Source organism: Ceratotherium simum, chromosome 22 (genome assembly GCF_057802395.1).
Source record: "Ceratotherium simum simum isolate JZ-2026a chromosome 22, ASM5780239v1, whole genome shotgun sequence".
NCBI classification, from domain to species: domain Eukaryota; kingdom Metazoa; phylum Chordata; class Mammalia; order Perissodactyla; family Rhinocerotidae; genus Ceratotherium; species Ceratotherium simum.
In genome coordinates this window covers 17,832,169-17,857,075 of record NC_141921.1, presented here as the reverse complement: position 1 = coordinate 17,857,075, position 24,907 = coordinate 17,832,169, and the positions used below count along the sequence as shown (strand labels likewise).

The following is a 24,907-nucleotide window of genomic DNA, read 5'->3' as shown; positions in this document are numbered from 1 at the left end:
CTTCAATCTGACAACCGTCTGGGTTAACCAAAGCACAGAAAGCATAAGTCTGGACTCACAAACTCCAATGCTTTCAGGGGTCAGGGGTGAAGGTGCAGGGCATAGGATGATAGAAGTGGGAGGCCTGGGTTGACCTGGAAAGTGGATGTCTACTCTAAAGGCTTTCAAAAATTAACAGACAGCAATGACAAAAGCAGACAACACAACAACAAAACTCAGTGTTAATTGTTTTCATTCCTTAAAAGAAAACTGTCCCAAAGTATAAGCAAGTAAATGTCAGAGCAGGGTTTCTAAAGTAAAGGCACCTTACCCCTACAACACGTTTCCCCCTTAATGACCGGGGACCTCACTGACGTGGATGGCCCCACACTGGAACTGCTTCAGCCTCCTCCTTCAGCAGTCCTCCTTAAACACATCGGCCCTTCCCCCAAAGGGCCTCTGCTTCTGACGTGGACCCTAGGCTGGATCCTTCACTCCAAGGCTCACACTTGGCACCGTCCCGTCCACATTCCACTACCTGTGACGTGAGTACAGAACGGGAAGCAGAAGGATGGAGATCCAGTTCAACTCCTCCCACTTTCCAGCCACAGGATTTGGGGTAAATTGAGTAATGTCTCCAGGCACTAGTGGAAATGTGTGTGTGTGTGCTTAAGACGGGAATTTTATTTTATATATTGTGCGGGCTGCACAGTGAATCCAAATAGACCAAATAATTTAATAATTCACACAGCAAAACCAAGTATTTTAACACTTCGCCTGGATAATAATAAACATTCTAGCTGTAAAATAGCTTCTCATTAACTTCATCTCATCTGGTTAATTCTCAAAAAACAAAGACGGTTTAAAGGACTACCTTTAAATAAGGCTTTTGGGGTGCTAGCATTACTAAAATAGCTTTCTGTATATCACAATTCTTCCCTGGGATGCTTTCCATATCGTGCCTCTTATTCTAAAATAATTTCAAAGTGCAGAAAACTTACCAGAATAAAACAAAGAACTTGTTTCTCATGAGTTACTTGGGAGTAAATTGCCTACATTACCCGTGAAATCTTTAGTATGTATTTCCCACAAACAAAGACATTCTCCATCATAACCAAAATAGAACCACCAAATCAGGAGATCAAAACTGATGCATTAACTCTTCTTCTCATTCAGATCATCTTCTCCTCAGATCCCAATCAGATTTGGGCAGTTGTCCCAATAATGTCCTTTATTGTAAAAGGATCCAGCTGAATGTCACATATTAGATTTGGCTGTCATGCGAGTGACTCCTCAACTTCCAGGACTTGAGCATTTTTGAAGATGACAGGCCAATTATTTGGTAAATGTCTCTCAAGTTTCCTCATGATCAGATTAAGGTTGTGAGGCTATGCATTTTGGGGAGGAATATCACCAAAGTGATACTGTGTTCTTCTCATTTCACTCTACCAGGTGGCTCAGATTTTGACTTACCCCATTATTGGTGATGTTAACTGTGATCACTTGATTAAGGTGTCTACCAAATTCTCCCCTATAAAATTATTCTCTTTCTCTTTGTAACTAACAAATACTTTGAGATTATGTTAATAAACCATTCCTCACTGAACTTTCATCTACTGGTTTCTATCGCTATTTCTTGGCCAAATTATTTATTACTCTGATGGTTGCCAAATATCCTCAATATGTTTTCTTTTTGGATCAGTAACCCTGACATATAACTTAGCTCCCATTACTGCCCCAGCCATCTGTGCAAACCCCGCCTCAGCTCCCTTGTGCTCTGACACCTGCCCTAGGTTTCAGCTGCCCCCTCCCCTTTGCTAATCCCGCCTCACCCTCCTTGGGCTATAACACCCCACAGTGGTCACTACCACCATCTCTCTTGTGTGTGTCTGTAATAACTTACTTCCTCCCTAAGTAATACATAGTCACTGCAAAAAGAAAAAAAAAGCACGAAAAGACAAGTATAAAGAAGACAACAAAAGATGTAAAAGATGTTTGCAACCCCAAAATCCACACCACACCCTTGTTAACACTTTGACATATTTCCTACTGTCCTTGTGGGGAGTCCCCTGCACACCATCACTGGATTGTTGTCCATAGTTAACTCTATGTGCTGCATTCGCTGCTTTGTATTTTCCCGTGTAACGAAATGCTCTTGGAAATCGTTAGTGTACGCATGCCTCCATTTTGTCCTCTGCTGATAAGGGGTTGTTGAGGAAAGAAAGTTAGATCAGACCTGCCAAAGTGTGCAGTAAATGTAAATGTGCTTCACAATGCTGTTGTCATTGCATTGTTTTGTGCCTGTGTTTCTCACCGACGTGTGTCTAATGCCCTCTGTTCCCCTCATCCTTATCTCTTTACCCGTTACAAAGAATGCGATGAGGAAATTTGTTAGAATAACAAATCAGCAGTATTGCAAATACCCAAGAAGAATACTCCTTGAAGAATCCACTTATCAGGACAAAACTGGACCCACAGAGTCAGGAACCAGGGTTAAAGTCCTGGTTCCATCAGTAACCAGCTGTGGGCTGTGGATAAACTCAATCTCACACAGCTAAACGTTTATCACTTGTCAAACACGTGAGATAATCTCTCTCCCAACTATGTTATGTGGCTGGCTGAGGATACCAATAAGGTGGCAGGTATGAATTTGCTTTCAAAAGCATGAAAACGAGGACTAGTTGATCTCTAAGCTTCAGCCTGGATTACGGGAAACTTGGACCTTCTCCTCGGGGCTTCAACTCACTGGTTATCACTAACTAACCAGGGCAATTACCTCATTAGTAAAATGACAGAACTAACCTAGGTTTTTTGGGCAAAGTTCTTCCCAATTTATCTCCTACGATCCAACGATTTTATTTGAAAAATGAGAAACTAGATTCTTGCCTTTCATGAAGCTACCTGCTGCTTTGTTGGATCAAACAGAAAGGACTTAAATGAGGAAAAGAAAACATGAATTTGCAACAACAGCTTTGCAGTCTGCCTTGATTATGCACATGTTGTAATTCCACACCTGGTGGTCTTTTCCAAGAAAAGGGAAGAAGCTGTCCACATCTCATTCCTCCAGGGAGGCTGGCTGTCTCTAGAAAGTGCTGGGCCAAGAACAAGGAAAAGCAACTCTGTGCCAAAGATGAGAGTGTGGTGGAACAAAAGCCAGACAGTTGTGTTGACATTTTGTTGACTCACTGGATTTTTCAAGTTTCTATTTCTTGTTCTCTTTAACGAGTCCTCACCTGTTACGCCTTCTGTGGGAATCTCCAGATTGCTTGCCTTCTCTGAATTTCATTCTTCTCAGCCAGAACAAGACAGAGTGATACCAACTGATAGCAAAAATGGCTCTGATTTCCTCTCCTTTCCCTGTAGCCACATCATTTTTAATGTGACTTCATAGCCATTCCCATCAAAAATTGTACAGTTTTCTCCTTTCCTTAATTGGGGCTGACCTTATGACTTGCCTTGGCCAACAGAATGCAGTGGAAGTGATGTTGTGCCAGTTCCCAGCCTGGACCTTAAGAGGCATTGTGTGCTTCCATTCTCCCTCTTGGGATCTTATCACCACCATGTAAACAAGCCAGGCTAGCTTGCTGGAGGATGAGAGAGAACATGGAAAAGAGCCTCACGGTTCCAGGTGAAGTCATCTTAGATCAGCCTTCAGCCAGCTGACCTCTCAAACATGTAAGCAAGCCCAGCCAAGATCAGCAGAGCTACCTAGCTGACCTGTAGACTTGTGAGCAATAAAACATACTTATTGTCTTAAGCCACTGAGTTTGGACTGTTTGTTACACAGCAATATGCAAACTGATACATATGATATGAACTCAGTGAATCTTAAAGTGGAAGGGCCACTAAGTGGGAAGGTGAGTTACATTCTAGTTGTGCTATAGAGAATACTACATTAGAAATATAAAAACTTGAATCTTAGGCCCTGTTCTGCCAATTCCTTGGGCACATGATCTTGGATAAGAAACAATTCTCTTATTCTTAGTTTCCTTATATTCAGAAAGAGATACTGATTCGTTTCTTGCCTAACTATTAATAATTTGGTTGCTATAAGGATTAAATGAGATAATTTTCTTGCAAATGAAGCCTTTAACTAAGAGAATGTGATACAATTCTCAATAGCAAAGCACCAGTTAGACAAGAATAATTATAATACTGGAAATATATAGCTGAAACGTTGTACTGTAATACAAAACGTGAAGCTACTGGAGATAGAAGACTGAAGGTATTGCTACATCTCATATCAGCTTTCATATTAGGAAGTGACTTGTCCAATGTGAGCAAAGGTGACCCAGAACTAGATGGAGAAAGACAAAGACGATCTAATCAGAATTGGCCCAGATACACTCAGGACAGTGTTGCACACAGGTTTTGGGCCATGCCAACATGGTTCAAACTCCAGTTCCTCCCTTTCTGAGACTTAGTGTCATCATGGTCTCAGAAAGTCAATCTATGTTTAATTTTAAGTTAATGATAAGCAAACTAGCATGCACTCCACACACTCAGGACAGCGTTGCACACAGGCTTTGGGCCATGCCAACATGGTTCAAACTCCAGTTCCTCCCTTTCTGAGACTTAGTGTCATCATTGTCTCAGAAAGTCAATCTATGTTTAATTTTAAGTTAATGGTAAGCGAACCAGCATGCATTCCACAGTGTAGATGCTGTGCAGCATTTAGTTATTTTTTTTTAGGAGATAGTGAGAGGGACAGCACAGGCTTTAGTTTCTGGTAAATCTGGTTAACACTAAGTTCTAGCTCTGCCACATGAGTTTTATAACTTTAGATGCCATAGTTCCCCTTCTAAGCCTCAGTTTATCTCTACAGTGGTGACAGTAATCTGAACCTTGTATTGCATTAGAACACATGCCCTGTGAGAACAGTTTTTTCTACTTCTTTCATTGTCATATCCTCAGGGCTGAATGCTTGACACATAATATATGCCCAGGAAATACTTATAGAATTAAGCTATTGGGAAATTACTTGAAATAATCCATGCAACATACCTAACTCAATACCTTTAATATGCCAAGAATGTATGTTATTCATTTTACAATGTTGTAAATTAAAATACCCTTTTGGAACTGGCTGGCTTGGAAACATGAGAGTTTTTACTGCATCCTCTTTTGTACCTTTCAAGTTGTGTACCATGTAAATGCATTAACTAGATTTTTAAAAGGTAATTAAAATTTAAAAAGGACATCTTCAGGGAGCACTTAAGCAGGAGAATCCCATTTAGTTAAGCCCAGGGCATCCAGAGTCACTCCTGACGCCCATAACGAAAAGCAAGAAACCCCTTTCCTTGCCCCCTCCCCATCTCCTTATTTTAAACTGGCTCTAGTTCTGTGTGAGTAGGTAGCCCTTCAGAAGAACTTGGAACATTTTTTAAAACTCCATAAAGACAACAATGTCCAACTTTCTTTGTGAGCAAGAGGCAGGGTCTGAGTCTCTGTCCCCAGTGTTCTGGGGGACAGAACAAAGTGCAGCTGAAATCTCTATCAGAGGCAAGCGAGGATTTAGGAAGTAGGGGCAGCCTGAAGCAATGCCAGCTTAGGGAATCCTAAGGTGCAATGAACAGCAAGAGCGAGTCACGCTGGGCAGGGCTATCTGGAGACCTCCCAACTAAAGCAAAAGACGACAGGGAAAACAGTGGGGAAGGACTGAGAAAGGAACTCTGGAGTCTCACACTCCTATTTATTACAACTCACCTACTGAGAAAGGCAGAAAGGCTTCCCTTTTCTTAAACTGTCCATTCTCCAGAAAATGCTCCGGATTGAACGTGTCGGGGGTGGCCCACTCTGTGGGGTCCCTGTGCAGTGCAGTCAGATTGGTCAGGATCATGGTCCCCTAGGGAAGGCAGTGAAGACTCAGGCAAGGCTTGATCCAAGCAACACACCTACGCAGAGGGGTGGCATTCCTCGGGCTCCCACGCCAGGACCTGACCACAGTCTGAACTCCCTCACCCTCCCCAACCCACCATCTCTGAGACAATTCCCAGGACCGTGCTCTTTGCCATGGGACAGCCTACAATGATGAACTGGAATTACCTGGTGAGAATTGTACCAGAGAAGTGTGGCTACTCTTGATTGTAGAATGGATCTTCTCTAAAGGGACATGTCAGTTTAGGACTTGGGAGGGGACAAGTACGCATCGATGAGAAAATAACACAACAGCTGGCCAGTCAGTACTGTACCAAAACCAACCCAGCTGCTCTGTGAAGTGATAACTATGGCAGCTCTACCAAGGTAGAAGATGTCTCATCTCTGTTTCTTCCATTCTCTTCCCTCCAATGTCCAGTACACTCCACAGGAGGATTAATAATAGATTCAGGTCACCCAGTGAAAGGAACGACTATCCATCCAGGCACATAGCAAGAAACCCAGGAGTCCTCCTTAATGCCTCCCTCTCCCTCATTCTGCCTTCATGCAACCCTTCAGCGAGGCTGGTCAACTTTACTTTAAATTTCTCTTGATTTTGTCACCTCCATTCTGTGTCCACCGCTGCCATCTTAGTCCAGGCTATAGCTGGCTAGTTATGCTCCATATCCTCTCTTTCCCCTTTCAATCTGCTCCACACTCTGAAGGCAGAGTGAGCTTTGTACATGATTTAGTCATGTCACACCCACCCACCCATACCTTGAACTTGGTATCCTTCAACACCTTCCCATCACTCTTAGGTGAAAGACCCATCACGTGAGCCGTCTGGGCCACTCTCCTTCTGCCTGCACTCCCACTACAGCGGCCGTCAATCAGTTTCTCAAAAATGCCTTGTTCCCACTCATTTCCATGCCTTTTTACACACTGTTCACCTTGCCTGGAATGTCCTTCCTCCTTTGTCACCAAACTGACTCTTAATCATGCTTTAATCCTCAGTTCAAACATCACTTCCTTTGGAAGCTTTCTCTGACCACTCCTGCCCCTACTCCCCACTCCAGCTAGCCTGCATCTTTACAGAAACCAGTGAGTTTTTCCCTCTGGGCAGTTATCATGGTTTGTACATACATACTTGCATGATTATTTTACTCAGGGTTGTTTTCTGAGACCTGAGCATTATAGGTGCTTAATGAACATTTGTTGAATTAATAAAAAAACAATAACTACTATTTTGAGGACTTTCTATACTAAGCACTAGATTAAATGTTCTACATTCATGACCTCATTTTACCTCCACCTGTGAGGTAGGTTTAAATGCATTTTACAGATAAAGAAATTGAAGCTCTGAGAGGTTAAATAACGTGTGCAGAGTCACGTGGTGGGAGCAGGTAGAGCCATGATTTGAACTAGGTCTATCTGACATCAAAGCTATGGCTCCTAGCCTCTACAACACATGGTCAATAAGATCTCTCAGTTTCCCGGATGGTTATTAAAGTCAATGTTAAAAATCAGTGGTAGAACCAGTCTGTTGAGCTGGGCTGGTTCCCTGGAGCTAAAAGAATTGCTCAAAAAAGACAAACAGTATCTAGGAAATAATTTAGACCTCAGCCTTCACCCAAGAGATGGTCAATCAGTAAGAAAACAGTGGATGCGGTAGCTGCAGGAATAGCTGCCTTTCCTGGCTCTGCAGGGACAGTGACCAAGGGGTGTCCGATGGGCAAGCTCCTCTGGGTCTGCCTCTTAGATCGTCCCCAGGTACGACACATGCAGAGGGACACAGGCAAACTTGAATGGGTCCACAGAGTCTGACCAAGGCAGTGAGAAGGTCAGGGGACTGAATGTGCAGTGTGCATAGAGGACACGAGGTGGGCGCCGGAGAGCTGACTGCTGAGAGCATCTGACCAGCGGGCAGAGTGAAATCAGAACTTCCTTTTTGAGGACGGAATCCATCATGGACCTCTGGGAACAACTGCAGGGAGACTCGTTCAAAGTCAAAGTAAAGCAATGCCTGTGTGGAGAATACGGTGTAGTACAAACAAGCTAAGCCTGGGAATCAGAACAGGTCTGTTCTGGAACCTAATTCCTATCATTTTGCAGTTGAGAGACCTTACACAGACTCAATCTTATGAGCCTGGACTTCCCAACTTATAAAATACGAATCACAGACCTCCTCTGAGGCCTGATTAAGACATTTTGAAAGAACCTATATAGTCCATGGCACGTAATTATTGCTTAATAAGCACTGGTTCCTTTCTCTCCCTTTCTCATAATTAATACCGCACACACTTGGATTGGCTTCCTTTGTGAGACAGTCCCATCACAGGGCTATAAGTAAAAGCTAGAAAAATGGCTGGGGAGGTGTTATGTTAGAAATACCAGCATTAATGTGATGCTGGCTCAGGTGGTCTCAAATGTCCCTTCATATTTTAATATTCTATAACCCCAAGATTGTGAAGCAGAGTTTTCCAAAGTAAGTCTGGCAGGCTTACTGTGAGATGAGTCCTGTGAGATGCTCTACCAGGCAAAGAAAAGGACTCCACGGCAGAGTCTGACTGAGACCTGCTGCCCACTGTAGCCCCACAAAGACTCACATAGTCTAGTAAAAATGCTGAGAAATCTCCCAGCAAGGAAAAGGCAGTCTCTGCCTAAAAATATTTGACCTAGAAATCCTCCTTCTCCTCCATAATAACTATTAATATCTAGTTGAGACTATACGTGGAAAAAAAAAAACTAGTATTAAGTCAGGTATAATATATGTCTCTCCCCATTTAAGTGATTCCTCAGGACAAGAATACATGTCACTTTCCATGTTCAGATTCCTACCATTTAAAAAGATGAGCTTGAAGATCTGAGGCTGGGAGTCCCTAGTAACCTGGGGCAGGTGGTATCCAGCCAGGGTGGTGTCGACTGTCACTTCCCTGGGCACGTTCAGGGGGATGATGTTTCCCATTCTCTGTACCTCGTGGATGACGGCATTGGTGTAGGGCATGGACTCTCTAGCAGCCGTGCTCGGCTGCTGCGACCGGCCTATCACTCTGTCAATTTCAGCTTGTACTTTTTCTGGAAAAGAAGAGACGTTTCTATTGTCCTATTACTTTCATAACTTCCCTTGAGCGTGGTTAAGCTAAGGAACGGAATCACCAGGATCAAAATGGCTCAAGCTACAGTAGGCCCTACAGACTCTAATTCCTCCAGGAGCTATGGGAGAGTGGAGAGCAGGCCCAGGTGAAACACAAATCTTGCAAACTCTTGGTCCTAGAAGGTCACTGCTGCAAGTTACTTAAACTCTGAGCCTCAGTTTTCTCTTGTTATTAGTGAGGAGAAACCTTCATCTTAAGGATGTTTTGAAATTTACATGAACTGATTTAGGTGAGCACTCAACAAATGACAGAAACTTCTAATTGTCCTCCAATTTTCCTCTTTTTCTACAATAATAGAGATTTTAGCTGGACACCTGGTTGCCCAGCTAAAGATTACAGTTCCCAAATTTCCCTGAGACCCAGTGTGACCAACAGAATGTAAGTAGGAGGGATGTTTAATACTTGAAACACGCCCTTAAAGGAAGGGTGTGTGCTCCCTTCTCCTCTGCCTTTCCTGCTGGGAGAGGCAGCCCTGGTGGTGAGCCGTCTCTGAGAGTGCCAACAAGAACACCATTCTAGATACAACAGAGCAATGCGCTGGAAGGAGCCTGGAACCCAAAGGGCTCTGCAGAGTCAGCTTAGATTTGTTACCTGAGAGAGAAATAAACTTCTACCTTTTTTTTTTTACTGTCCATTAAATTTTTTTTAATTGTGGTAAAATACACATAATACATAATTTACCGTCTTGACCATTTTTAACTGTACAGTTTAATAGCATTAAGTATATTCACATCGTCATGAAACCAATCTCCAGAACTTTTAACCTTGCAAAACTGAAACACATCATTAAACAATAACTCACTATTTTCTGCTTCCCCTAGCCTCTAGCAACCACCATTCTACTTTCTGTTTCTATGAATTTGACTACTCTAGGAACCTCATATAAGTGGAATCATACAAGATTTGTCTTTTTGTGACTGGATTATTTAACTTAGCATAATACCCTCAGGGTTCATCCATGTTGTAGCATGCGCCAAAATTTCCTTCCTATTTATAAAGCTAAATAATATTCCATGGTATTCCACATTTTGTTTATCTGTTCATCCATTGTGGACACTTGGGTTGCTTCCACCTCTTCGCTATTGTGAATAATGCTGCTATCAACATGGGTATAAAACTTCTATCATTTTAAGCCATTGCTATTTTGAAGTCTCTATTACAGAAGCCAAATCTATATCCTAATTAGAAAGCTTTTAAACTTTTTTAAAAATGTAATTCATAGTTAAAAATGCATTTTACATCATGACTCAGGACACACAAACATAAATATACACACATATTTAACACACATTTATGCATATAAACAGAAAGAAATAAAGTTTCATGAACAAACTTATGCTTAGTACGTAGGAGGCACTCTGATCTTTTCTATTCTATTTTTATTTTAGGGAAAAATGTTGGTCTTGATCCACTAAATTGATTTTATGTCCTGTTATAAACTGGTACCCATAGTTTGAAAACCTGTATCCTAACAGATCCCATTCCCCATGTGCTCAAACTGTCCTGGGATCTGGAGAAAGATAAACGATTACAACAGCCACTGCCCTTGAGTGGACTACGCTCGTGTGGAAGATACATAAATTATGAGTGTTCAGGACAGTAATGGAGGTGCACTAGGTCATCTCTAGAGGAAGAAAATGCTACTAATTTCCTAGAAGAGTGGGGACCCATCTTAGAGGAGGTTGTATTTGAGCAGACTGTTCAAGCAGAGCTAGCGGTTTTAGCATGTAGAGAAATTAGGGAAACACACTCTTGGTAGAGGGAAGAGCAGGGGCGATGGCACAGAGGCATAAATGAGGACAGTGCAAAGAGAACGACATGCAGTTCAGTGAGGCCACCATGGATGGGGGTGGCTGGAGTTGGGGCTGGAAAGGCAGAAAGAGGCACAGCAGAAGGTAGGATATACGAGACTGAGAAGTTGAACATTATCCACAGGGCAACAGGCATTATAGTCACGTGTCACATTAACGACATTTCAGTCAACAATTGACTGTATATACGACAGTGGTCCCATAAGATTAGTACCATGTAGCCTATGTGTGTAGTAGGCTATACCATCTAGGCTTGTGTAAGTACACTCTGTGATGTTTGCACAATGACAAAATCGCCTAATGACGCATTTCTCAGAACGTATCCCTATCGTTAAGTGACACACCACTGTACTTAAAAGAAGGGAAGGCTATGGCCACATCTCATGTGAGAATGTAACCCTTTCCTGGAACTCACCACAATGTCAACTGACTTCACTGCTTTCTCCACTAGACTCCAAGTTCCCTGAGGGCATGGACTCTCTGTTATATTTGTATTACATCGACCCATCACAATCCTGACAGATAAACTGAAGAACGTGTCTGTTGTCAAGTCCACATTGCCTTGTGACTGTCCTACCTATCTTTCCATTCTACCATGCTATCTTCTGGCCCTGCCTTTGGGGCAGGATGTTTCAGAAGGCGCCATTCTGTCTGGTCCCAGGTGCACTCAATGACATGCTCACCTTGGATTTCTGGGTAGAGTGCCAGGTAGAGCAGACCCCAGCGCAGCGTTGTGGAAGTTGTCTCGGTTCCAGCAAAGAAGAGGTCCAGGGTACTGTAGATGAGGTTTTCTTCATGGAAACTTGAAGTAGCATTGCCCTTATACTAGAAAGCACAGTGTTTATTGGTTTATTCAGAAGGTTCTTGCTTGCCACAACATACAGGGGCATCATCCTAGGGAGAGTTCATGGAAGGAAATATCCCCAGGAGAAATGACTTTCCCTTCAGCCATCTCAGGAGGCAGAGGCCTAGCACAGCAATATCATCAGCATCCTCCTGCCCCAAGTGCTGGAAGCTTTTGTTAGCTTGGGTGGATGAAAATTAACACAATTATTTCTTTATGCCTATAATTTGGGAAAGCTATTAGTACAGTGGGAAGACAGACTTGGGTTCCAGTATCGGCCACATCATTCACATCTGAATGACCTAGGGCAAGTTACTTAACCTCTCTGAGCTTCAGTTTCCTGTTTTATAAAATAGAAATAACCATACACACCCCTGAAGATGACATTATAAATTACGTGAGATGCGAAGGGCATGTAGCAAACACTCAACAAACGGTTGTACTGACACCAGAAAGAATAGACTGAGTTCCTCTTCTGTACAACAATTTTCATAGCTCCCCATTAATCTTTTCCATTCTAGGCTAAACCTCTCTGATTCCATCAACCATTCCTCATGGCACTCCATCATCTTTACCTCCTTCCTCTGGAAGCTTCAATTTGTCAACATTCCTCTTAATGTGTGGTCCCATACACACACCACATACCAAGTGAAGTTTCCTCCTCCTCTGAGAAATCAATGCTTCTATTAATGTTATGCCAATTAGGTGAAAAAAGAGAGGATATGGAAAGAAATCCACAATTCTTCCAACTCCAGGAGGAGGAACAAATGATCTGATGAGTCAAAGATTATGACACTGATGCAGTGATGTACATTAACCAGACAGTTTTCTGTGTTAAAGGCTATATATCCAATTTGGCTTTTTTTCCTGCTTCTTTCCTATAATGTTGGAAAGTGAATGCTATGGGGTCCCACTCAGGCCTTCAGGCTAAACTCTGGCCTCCAACTCAGCTTTGCTTGTGTTCTGCACTGGGGGCTGAGGAGAGGGGTAGGTAACTGGGCATAAGACCAACTAACAATGAAACAGTGCTTTGAGGCTAAATTCTTATTTTTCCTTTTGTGTATAGCTCCTCCAGATGTGAGTAGAGGGTAAAGAGACAATGAAAAAGCAGTATTTGGGCATTCCCACAGCCTCAAGACAAATGCCATTAAACCCTTATTTTTATTTCTAACTGCCTCATCAGTCTTCAGTTAATGCTATTCCTACACTCTGTGAAATACTGCCTCTGAAGTAGTAGGCTGAATAATGACCCACAAAGATGTCTACTTCCTAATCTCTGGAACCTGTGGATGTTACCTAATATGGCAAAAGAGACTTTGTAGATATGATTAAATTAAGGATCTTGATACGGGAAGATTATCCTGGATTATCCCAGTGGGTGGCCCAATATAATCACAAGAGTCTTAATAAGAGGGAAGCAAGAGAGTCATAAGGAGAAGATGTAAAGATCGTAGCAGAAAAGATGCTACATTGATAGCTTAGAAGATGGAGGAAGGGCCATGAGCCAAGGAATATAGGCAGCCTTTATGGGAAGCTGGAAAAGTCAAGGAAATGGATTCTCCCCTAGAGCTTCCAAAAGGAGCTAGCCCTGCCAACACCTTGACTTTAGCCCAGTGATACTGATTTCAGACTTCTGACCTCCAGAACTGTAAGAGAATAAATTTGTGTTGTTTTAAAACTCCAAGTTTGTGGTAATTTGTCACGGCAGAAATAGGAACTGAGTCTACCCTCATTCACTCGTTAAGAACAAAACACAGGAAACAACTTTGGTATCCTCACCTTTTCTATTTCCTTGAGGTAAGCATCAATAAAGTCTCTTGTTTCGGCAGGATTCCAATCTCTCTTGTGGTTTTCAATCATACGGGCAACAAACAATTTCAGTTTCTCCCAGTTGCTAAAGAGTGTTCGGTGGGGTCCAGGAAGGAACTTCATTATCCGTGGAAAGACATTGTAGAGCTAATTGAGAAAAACAAGACAATCACGGAGACAGCATGGTGCCAGTTTCCCCTTTTAAGACAACAGAAATGATCTTCTCTTTCCATCTCTTTTATTTGCTTACACTTAAACCTTAGGGTCATCCTATCTCTCTTATCCCTCTTTTCATCCTTCTAGCAAAACATTTCAGCGCTCCATCCAAAATATATCCAGTTTCAGACCACTTCTCACCACCCCAACTGCTTTGTCACCCTAGTACAAACCACCAATATTTCCTACCTGGATGCTGCAATCACCTCCAACAGTCTTCCTAATTCCATTCTGAACCCCATTCCCAGTCTGTTTTCCACAGAGCTGCCAGAGTATCCTTTAACAATCTAATCAGATCATTTCACTCTTTGGCTCTCACTCCTTCAGTGACTTTCCATGACACTCAGATAAAGTTCTCTATCATTCTCTGGGCGTATAAGCTCTGCCTGAGCTGGCCCCTGCACACACCATCACCTCCTTTGCTATCACTCCCCGCCATCTCACTCTGTCACTCTCTCCAGTCCAGCCCCATTGGCCTCTGTGATGACATCAAGCATGTGCCTCTTTAGGTGTCTGCATTTGCCGTTCCTTCCACCAAGAATGTTCTCTTCCTCTGAAATCTGTATAACTCCAGCCCCCTACTTCATTAAGGTGCTGCTCAAATGTCATCTCCTTGTAGGAGTCTTAGCCAATGATCCCATAAGTGGCAGCACCCCTGTCACCCTCTTTCCATTCCCTTATCCTGTTTTATTTTCCTTCATGGCAATTATCACTAATATGTGTGTCTGTGTGAGATTTTACACATACATATATACAGGTTAAACATACATATGTAACTCTCTGCCCCACTAAGACGCAATCTCCACAGGGGTAAGATATTTTTTACTGAAATAAAGTGTTTTTTTAAAATATATTTGCTCTAATAATTTCTGGTAGAGAACAGCATAAGATAGTGGAAAATTGCCTAGACGTAAAAGGAGACAGACGTGGCTTTGACTATTAGTTCTGCTGCTTTCCAGCTACAATACTTTGGTAATCATTATAAAGATGATGATGTGACTTGTTGCTCCTTAGTTTAACTAGCTGCCAATGGGGCCCCAGGGTTATTCTCGTGGCCGAATGACATGAGCTCCATTAAGCACAGAGCCAGTGGACCACTATCTGGATTTGCTTACACAGTCCCATATCTGCTCGCACACACACCATGATGCTCCACTTCATCTTCACGGGGTTGTTGTAAGAATTAACTGAGATAAAGTATGTATAGTTGTCCATCAAAGTGCATGGTCTATTTTGGGACTCCAAGAAATGCTTATTACCCCTACCCTATTGCCTCTTCTTACCCTCCCAGGCATTCTTTTCCCTGGGAAAAGTCAGCTGGGTACCCACTGAACTCTCATGACTTCCTAGGTTCTGTCTGAATAGGAGAAAAGAAAATGGAATTACTGAAGTGAGGACTACCATGACTAGAAGTGAGAAGAAGGAATTCAAAATAACATTGACAATAATAATAGGTCACATTCATTATGCCCTTTTAATGTGCCAGGAATCATGCTAACTGCTTTAACAGTTTTGGTGTGATGGGTCCATAAAACTCCAGGCAAAGATGCTTGTCAGGAATAAATAAAAATAAATCCACTTCTAGATACCAGAGAGGTGACCACAACACTTGGGGCCGGTTTTCCCCTAGAAGTGTCTTCCAAATCCAGAAAAGTGGCTGAGAGACCAAGAAGCTGAGTAGAAGTTTTTTTTTTTTCTTTTGCTGAGGAAGATCTCATCTGAGCCCCTCTTCCTCTATTTTTGTACGTGGGTTGCTGCCACAGCATGGTCGCCAACGAGTGGTATAGGTCCACTCCTGGGAACCGAACCCAGGCTGCCAAAGCGGAGCACGCCAAACTTAACCACTAGGCCACAGGGCTGGCCCCTGAGCAGAGTTTTTGACAGACTCAAGGCCTAGAGTAGTAAAATTAGAGTGCAGGCCCACCAAGAAAGTAGTGAGGTTTGAACCCCAAAGATCTATACCCTACGAAATTAGAAGATTGATAACATCAAATGTTGATGTGCATGTAAATAGTGCAACCACTTTGGAAACTTTTAGGATCTTTTCTGTCCAGGTGCATATGCAGAGAAATGAGGAGACGTGTCCACACGAACAGTTGTACAGGAATGCTCATGGCAGCTTCATTCAAAAACTGGAAACAACCCAACTGTCCATGAATAGAGAACAGAATAACAAACAGTGGCATATCCATACTATGGGATACTACTCAGAATTTTAACAAAAGAGCAACTAACACAGATGAATCTTAATACAGTCTGCCGAGTAAGAAGCTCGGCACAGAAGAGTACCTGAAGGAGGAGGGAGATGCACGGGTTAGGGAGGGACATGGAGAGGAGACTCAAAGCAATGGCAACACGTGCTTTTTAAATAAAACAACATAGATGCATAGGTATATGTCATGTAAAGTTTTGTACTTTACACGAATATTAGAAATGTTTTTTGTATATAGTAAATATTTAGTAATATTATCAAAAACACTACCATCAACAGATTGATTTCAAATAAGTCTGAGTTGAAGTCAATTTAAAAACGTTAAAAAAAAAAAAAAAAGAACAACCCTTCTGTGTCTGACATCAGCCCCAATATCCTTATCTAAGATATGGAAAGAGAAGCCCTTACCTGGCACCGCACTGATGCCTCCAGACAGGTGACCTCATCCAGCAACCTCAGTAGTTCTTGAAACTGATCATCCTGGTACTCAAAACGCTCTCCAAAGGTGACGGAGCAAATGATATTGGAAACTGCATTGTTGATCTTGAAGTGAGGGTTAAAAGGCTGTCCTGGAGGCGGAAGAAGAGAAGGATCTTTCAGATTGGTTTGTTTCTTTTTTCTACTGAGCGTATGACATATGACATACTGAGTACAGAACCACAGATGAGGCTCTGGCCACAGCACCCTACACAGGGTCTGACATACGCCAAGTACTCAGTCAATGCCTGGGAAGTCAAACTGATGACCAGGGTTTAAAATCAGTAATGTGTTTAATACCCATCTTCTTGTGCTTAATCCTAGAGCTGCACGAGGGCAGGGTCATGGTTAGTTGTTCACTGTTATATCCTCAGTGCCTAGCACAGTCCTGGGCACAGGATAGGCGCTTACATATTTAATAAGTATCTGTTCAGTGAATGAATGAGCCACAATCTCCCGCACCTGTCCTAGGAACACTCACCATTCTCCTCTTCTATTACCTGGATGAGGTGGTGGGCCTCCTCCTGAATGCGTTCCTCTAAGCTCTTCTTTCCTAAACCAAAGTTCCTTAGCGTTGTCAGGGCAAACCTTCTTTGCTCCTTCCATACCTGGCCATTGGACATGATCAATCCTGGGAAAAAGAAAGGCAATATCATGGCATTCTGATTCTATAATGTGAATATGTGGCAAATGGTATGAAGATGTGCATTGGAGGGAAGGAGAAGGGCATTAAGGCACCTGAAAACTATTCAGAGAAATAATCCCAAGGCAACGGATACAATGGCTAGCATTTACTGCTTGCTTGCAATGCCAGGCACTTTAGTATTTTTAATGCATTACGTAATTTAGTACTCACAGAGACTCTATGAGGTAGCTACAATTATTATACCCCCGCATCCCATTTTGCTGATGAGAAAACTGAGGCACAGGGACAAAGTAAACTTTGCAAGGTCACAGAATTAGTAAGCAGCTGAACAGGCATCCAAATCTAGGTCTGCCCGACTCTAAAGCCCATGCTTTGACTACTAGTCACACAAGTATATTTAAGTATTTGTCTTATCCTACAAGTATAAGAGATGAAAGAAATGATCTTAAAAGATGAAGGAATGACTCAAGAAAGCAAGGAGGAGTGAATATTCCATGCAGAAAGAACAGCACAGGCAAAGGAGAAAAAAAACATCTTAGTGTGTTCAACAGACCATCCTTAGTTTTATAACACAGGTAAGGCCACATTCCTTTTACTTCTTCACCTCTGGAGCACTCTTTAACTCCTTTCAATATCTGGCTTTGGCCACCACATCTAAATTAAATGGCCCTCCTTGTCGAGAAATCCAGGGATACTTTTCAACATCATTTTACCTGATATTTCGGCAGCATGAGACACTTCTTTCTTAAAACACTCTCTTCCAGTGGTGCTCAGGACACCACACTCTCCAGCAGAGAGCTTTCCATACTTTTGCGAGTTCACCGTCTGCTATCAAATTGTAAAATGATGGCGTTCTTCAAGATAAGGTCTAAAGTCTCTTCTCTTCTCACCCTATACTCCACTTCTGGGAAATCTCATCAACTCCTAAAATTTTCAATAACATGTGTTGATTGTGACCATCTATTTCTGTCCCTGAGTTCCAGACATACATATACAGCTGTCTGCTTGACTTTGCCAACTTAAAGGCATTTCAAACTCAGCATATTCATGATGGAATTCATGATTTTCTCCACACAACTTGTCACTCAAGCCAAACCAAACACATTGTCCTCCTCCAAATGTTCCTTCTTTCCATCATCTACCCGTTTGGGTGTCTACCTCAACACCTCATTCTCCCTCCATCTAGGGCATCAAGTCTTACTGGATTTATCTCCTGGATATCTTAAATACATATATCTTCATGGCCACTATCTTGGTCTAACCTACGATACTGTCATTTCTTTCCATCTCTCTAGTCCAAGCTACCTACCACCTTCTTTAACCTAAAATGCTATAATAGTCTCTTGCTTCCTGTTCTCCATTCTCTACATTGCAGCCTAAATGAGTCTTTAAAATGTACTGAGTAAATAACGATGATTCCTTTCTCTACTTCAGAGAGGCCGAGCCTGAACTCAGTCCTTCCGTTGTTCTTGTGGCCCAGAGTCTTCCATCAAATCTTTGTCCATCTCTAGCATAGTATGTCCTGTCTTTCTAGAAAGGGCAGAGCCAAGATTCCATCTCAAGCTGGCATACCTCTAAATACACGGCTTTGCTTATAAGAAATGGCAGGAATGAGTCCATATATATCAAGCAGATTTTTCATTTCATCTTGCTGACTGCCTGGGTGAACTGCTTAGGCTCTACAGAAGGGATTTCTTGACTAGTTTAGGATATTCAAAAGGATGTTTTTGGAATGGCTGAAAATCTCAGGTTAAGCTAAATGACTCCTGACTGACAACATATACATCCTAGACTCTCAGCTTGGACTTGGAAGGGACTCGGCACTCCATCAGTATTTACTGAAATGAATTTCTTCAGAGTTCCATCTCTACTAGTTCTCTGCCCACGTATATTACTAGTTCAACAGGACTAGATCAAAAACTTTTATGGTATGATCAACCGTGTAAACATGGATAGGTCAAATGACTTCCTGGAGGCCTGGGATTGACTATGGTGATGTCTAACAATTCTTAAGTGCACTGTGCCAATCACTGTGCTAACTGCTTTACATGGATGTAAATGAATGACCCAGGGGGCATATGAAAAGACTTTGTAAGGTAGAGCATATTTTTCAATGTACAACAATAAACAAGTCACTAAAAGAAAAGAGAGAGACAGTGAGGGAACAAAAGAGGTTAAAAATAAGATTGTTTAGGAGGCTAAAACAGCCTTAAAATCAGAAATGAAAACAGAAAAATAAAGAGAAAAGGATTAATATAGGAGCTATAAAAGGCAAACAAAAGTAAAAGGAGACAGGAAATTTAATACAAAGGATAAACATTTCAAATGTAGGATTAAGCACTTAAATAATAAAGTGAAGCAAAATAAACATTTAGAATAAAGAAAAATTAGAAGTGGAGGGTAGTGAAACAAGAGATTGAACCATGATTACCAAGAGACGTAATGCTGAGCAAGATTCCACTTAATCTAAGTTCTTAAACTGAAGAACCAACAGAACAAAGACACAAAAGGAGGAAAACGAAAAGTATACCAATTCTTACTCCCACCAGCAGTAGATGAGAGGGACTGTTCCTCTGAATTCTCACCAGCACTAAGCAGTGCGTGTGTGTGTGTGTGTGTGTGTGTGTTCACACAGGCACACATATCATTCTAATAGGCCCAAAAAAATGCATGCATTGTTCTAATGATTGTATTAGAACAATCTAATGAAGCATACAGATGATCAGTTATTATTATTACCATTCTGTAAAATAAATTATTTGATGGGAGAAAGTTAGGAAGCACATAAGGGGACCAGGGGCCAGGACAGGTTCCTGGAAAATGCATCTTCTCATCTGAATAGGGAGATAGGAGACACGCTTGGAAAGGTAATCTGAGCTAGAATGAGGAGAGTCTTAACGTTAGGCAAAATATTTTGGATCTTGTTTTGCTTGTAATTAGAAGTCTGAAGATGTCTGAAGAGGAGAGGTGATGTAAGTGAGTGCTTAAGAGCTTGGATTGTCAAGTTCTCAAATCCATTTAAATCTAGATTCCCCTTGCTATTTTCTGTGTGATTTTGGGGCAAGTTATTTAAGTTCTCTGTGTCTCAGTTCCTAAGTCTATAAAATGGGGGATGTTACTAGTTCCCATCTTTAGGATTGTTGTGATAAGTAACCACAATACTAGAATTAATAATAAATTATTTATTGTTATCACCATATTTGGGAGTGTATTTTAGCAAAAAGACTCTGGTAAGATATTGACAAAGGAGCAGAGGGGCGGAGGCCAAAGAGTAATTGATAGATCCAGCAATCAAGCCAGACAAGTCATGCCTGGTATGCAGCCAATAACTGGCTTTCCTCGAGTTTGTTGCTATAAACTTCTAAACAAAGGAAGAGACGGGTAGATACAGAAATAGGCATCAAACATGTGCTAGGCACCCTGGCAGTAAATTGATATTCATTAACTTATTTTATTCTTATAATAACCCTATAAAGTAGTCCCAGTTTTCAGAAAAAGAGGCACAGAGATTTAGCACATAGCTAGTGGGTGCAAAGTTTGAACTTGTTCTAACTCACTCTGTGTGTTAAACAAAAGAATGAAGACATCCTTAAACAAAAGGATGCAGACATTCTCTCTCCTTCTGAGTGATGAAGCTCCCTAAGTATTAGCTGGCCACATGACTTTCCAATCCAAAATCCCATTTCCCAGCTTCTCCCTCCACGTGTGGCCAATGGGACATGGGTAGGGGTGATGTGTGCATCTTCTGGGTCACATCCTTAAACAAAAGCTGCTTGCACACCACCTCCCCCTTTCCCCTTCCCATGGACCAGAAGTCCTATATGACGGTGTTGCAGGACTAAGAGCAACGAGGCAGAAGGAACCGGAGTTTTTGGATGACCTCGTGGTACAAAGCAGCCTTCTTATCCTGGACGCCCTGCCTGCAGCTGAACTCATTTGTGAGAGAGAAATAAATTTCAATCTTTTTTACACCACTGGATTGCAGGGTCTCTTTGTGACAAGCAGTTCAATGTATATCCTAACTAATACACTTATCTACCTTATCTACATTCTTCCACTTTAGTGCAATAAGATTTTCTCTGATTTAAATAAATGGTCCTATAATAAGCCATACAGCTATGGCAGAAAAAGTTTAGAATAGGGAGAAAAAAACAAGAAGTTTCCCTCATGCCATTCAAATAGGCCAGTTTCTTCACTGCCTCTCACTCTGTTTTAGCTCATGCCACTTTCCACCATTTAAAATCTCCCGTCCCCTACATCACTTAGCCACTTACCTAACATTCCTTTAAAGTTCAGCCCAATTTATTTGAATATTCTGCAAGACGTTATCCCCGGGGTTTCCCACTCACAGTGATCCCGTCTCCTGAGATCTCATTTGGTTACCACGAGTTTACATGCACGTTTCATCATACACTTCTTGTACTGTGCCTCCCATATATGCTTAATGTTTGTTGAATAAATGCACTTATGAATAAATCAATTATCTTCTCTAACTATATAATGAAAAGTCAAGTGGCAGAAGGGGAGAACAGGTGTACCAGTCAAACAGTCCTGGGTTCAAGTCCTTATTTTGCCATTATTTATGCCGAATAACTCAGACAAATCACTTTACTGTTTTCTACCTGTTTCCTCAGTGGTAAAATGGAGACACCACGAGACAATGCCTAACTTATGTGTTTATTGTGGAGATTAAATGAAAATGAACATATAATCCTAATACAAGACCTAGCAGATAGTTGGTACTTACTGTTTCCAAATTGCCAGAATGTAAATTTTATTATGACTAAATCACACCATTTCACTCCATTTGTTTTACAACCAAAACTGTAAAAAATGCAAACCTATATAAAATACAATAAAAGTTGTGATGAAAAATCATTGGGCCAGGGATAAGATCATAGCCTCAGTATCATCACTGGCCAGTTTTATAACATTAGGCAAATCACTTAACCTCTCTAGTGGTAAAGCAAGGGTGCAGATCAAAGCTCTGATTCCAGACAAGAGTGAGAAAAAGCATTCCATTTTACTCCTTCTCCTAATGAGGATACCAATTGGCACAGAAAAATAACTCCAAGAAAAGCCTGATCTCTAGTCAATGGACCAGAAAAAGGGTGGCCCAGCAGGACAGAACTTTTAACCTTTCTACCTCCCTGTTGTGGAGGCAAACACCATGAAAAAGATGTGACTCTTCACCACCCTGATGGGTGCTGCAGCACTGGAGAATATGGGTGGGAATTGTCTTCACCCTACCTCTGCAGCAATAAGGCGATGCCCCTCCCCTGCTGAGTCTGTGAACTGAATTGTGACTGTCTCCCCTGAACTCCAGTAAAGACACTCCCATGAGGAGTCAGGGGCAAAATTCTGATTTCTACCCTTCTCTGACAGAAATCAGGAGATGTCCCTTCCCCATGGAGCAGATATGGGTAGATCTCCAACTTCCATCCCCACCCCTTGCAGTAAGGAAGAGGCTACTCTACCCAGAGGGGTCCCTGTCTTTTGTCTCTATCCTTATTCTCTCCAGCCTGCACTGATAAGATGGTGGGTGGAGTACTGTGGAAGGGAGCAATACATAAGTGGGGTAGACCAGCATAGCACTGCAGAGGCTCTCTAACCTAAATTGGCATTTGAACCACAATCCACAAAACAGGTTGACTATCTGCCAAGATGAAAGATTTACATAGTAGCCAGAGTCATAGAATACACAAAATGTCCAGGATATAGTCCAAAATTACTCACTTTACCAAGAACCAAGAAAATCTCAACTTGAATGAGTTGACACCAATACTGAGATGACGCAGATGTTAGAACTACAGGATAGAGATTTTAAAGCAGCTATTATAAATATGTTTTGGAAAACAATTACAAACACTCTCAAAAAAATTTAAAAAATAGAAAATCTTAACAAAGAAAAAGAAAACATATATGAGAACCAAAGAGAAATTTTAGAACTGATAAATACAATAACTTACACAAAAAAACCAACAGAGCAACTCAACAGCAGAGTGCTAATGACAGAAGAATCAGTGATATTGAAGACAGAACAATAGAAAGTATCCAATCTGAACAACACAGAGAAAAAAAACAAAACTGAGCCTCAGGAACCTATGTTAGAATAACAAATGATCTAACATTTGTGCGATCAGTGTCCAAGAGTCCCAGGAGAAAAGGAAAAAACTGTGGAATTAAAAAATATTAGAAGAAAAAATGCCTGAAAACTTGTCAAATTTGGTAATAGACAAAGCTACAGATCCAAGAAGCTGAGTGAACCCAACAAACCCAAAGAATTCAACACCAAGACATAGCAAAATCAAATCTTTGTAAACTCAAAACAAAGAAAACTTCTTGAAAGCAGGCAGAGAGAAACAACTCATTACCTATTGAGAACAACAATTGAAATGACAGCAGATTTCTCATCAGAGACCACAGAGGTCAGAAAGAAGTAGTACACGGGCCGGCCCCGTGGCTTAGCGGTTAAGTGCGTGCGCTCCGCTGCCGGCGGCCCGGGTTCGGATCCCGGGTGCGCACTGAGGCACCACTCCTCCAGCCATGCTGAGGCCGCGTCCCACATACAGCAACTAGAAGGATGTGCAGCTATGACAGACAACTATGTACTGGGGCTTTGGGGGAAAAATAAATAAAATCTTTAAAAAAAAAAAAAAAAAAAAACAAGAAAGAAGTAGTACAACATTTCAAAATGTTGAATGAAAGAAATTGACAACTTAGAATTCTATATCCAGTGAAAATATACTTCAGAAATGAATGTGAAATAAAGACATTCTTAAATAAAGAAAAGCTAAGAGAATCTTTTTGCCAGCAGACCAGCTCTAAAAGAATGGCTAAAGAAAGGTCTTCAGATAGAAAGGAAATGATAATGGTACAAAACTTGGAACACTGGGAATGAAGAAAGAGCAAGAGAAAGGGTAAATAAATGGGTAAACATAATAGATTATTCTTCTCCTCTTGAATTTAAAAAATGTTTGACAGTTAAAAAAAATTATATTATCTGATGTGGTTCTCAATGTACAAAGAGATACTATTTAAGACAATTATATTATAAAGCGGGGAGGGTGAAGGGACCTAGATGGTCATAAGGTATCTCTGTGCCACTTGAAATGGTAAAATGTTGATACTAGTAGACTGCAATAAGCTATGTTTGCATATTGTAATCTTTAGAGCAACCACTTAAAACATAATACAAAGAGATATACTCAAAAACACTACAGATAAATTAAAATGGAGTTCCTAGACAAAATGTTCAAGTGACTCCCAGGAAGACAGGAAAGGAGAAAGAGAGGAATAAAAAACAAAGGGAAAAATAGAAAACAAATAATAAAATGGCTGACTTAAATCTTAACATATCAATACTTACATTAAATATAAATGATCTAAATTCACCAAGTAGAAGACAAAGATTGGCAGAATGAAAAAAAAATGATCCACCTATGTGCTATCTACAAGAAACTCATTTCAAATATAATGATATAAGTAGAGTAAAAGTGAAAGAATGGAGAAGCATATACTGTGCAAATACTAATCAAAAGAGAGCTGGCCTGACTATATTATATCAGATAAATAAAGTCCAGGCCAAGAAAAATAAAAAAGGACATTATATAATAAGGAAAGAGTCAATTCACCAAGACGGCATAACAATTTTAATGTGTATGTACCAAATACAGAGAGTTGCCAAATACATAAAGGAAAAACTACCAGAACTGACTAGAAAAATAGACAAACCTGTAATTATAGTTGGAGACTTAAACACGCCTCTCCTAGTAACTGACAGAATCAGTAGATAAGAAATCAGCAAGGGTATAGAAGAACTAAACAACATGATCATCCAATAAGATCAAATTGACATATACAGAACACTCTGCCCAACATTAGACTACAGTTTTTTCAAGT

At 41.2% G+C, this 24,907-nt stretch overlaps 1 protein-coding gene and 1 long non-coding RNA gene across 7 annotated transcripts in view; one reads left to right on the top strand and one right to left on the bottom strand.

Annotated features, from left to right (window-relative positions):
- LOC147914079 (uncharacterized) overlaps window positions 1-24,907 on the top strand; it is a 110,396-nt gene that overhangs the window by 65,677 nt on the left and 19,812 nt on the right. The window lies entirely within an intron of this gene.
- Window positions 1-24,907, bottom strand: part of LOC147914080 (cytochrome P450 2J2-like) — a 32,945-nt gene that overhangs the window by 6,659 nt on the left and 1,379 nt on the right. Inside the window, exons 2-7 of the mRNA XM_087447072.1 lie at window positions 16,841-17,027; window positions 16,291-16,451; window positions 13,425-13,601; window positions 11,485-11,626; window positions 8,723-8,910; window positions 5,686-5,824 (exon numbers count right to left, since the gene is read on the bottom strand). Of these exons, the coding sequence (XP_087303198.1) occupies window positions 5,686-5,824; window positions 8,723-8,910; window positions 11,485-11,626; window positions 13,425-13,601; window positions 16,291-16,451; window positions 16,841-17,027 (994 nt within the window). The remainder of the gene's footprint in view (window positions 1-5,685; window positions 5,825-8,722; window positions 8,911-11,484; window positions 11,627-13,424; window positions 13,602-16,290; window positions 16,452-16,840; window positions 17,028-24,907) is intronic.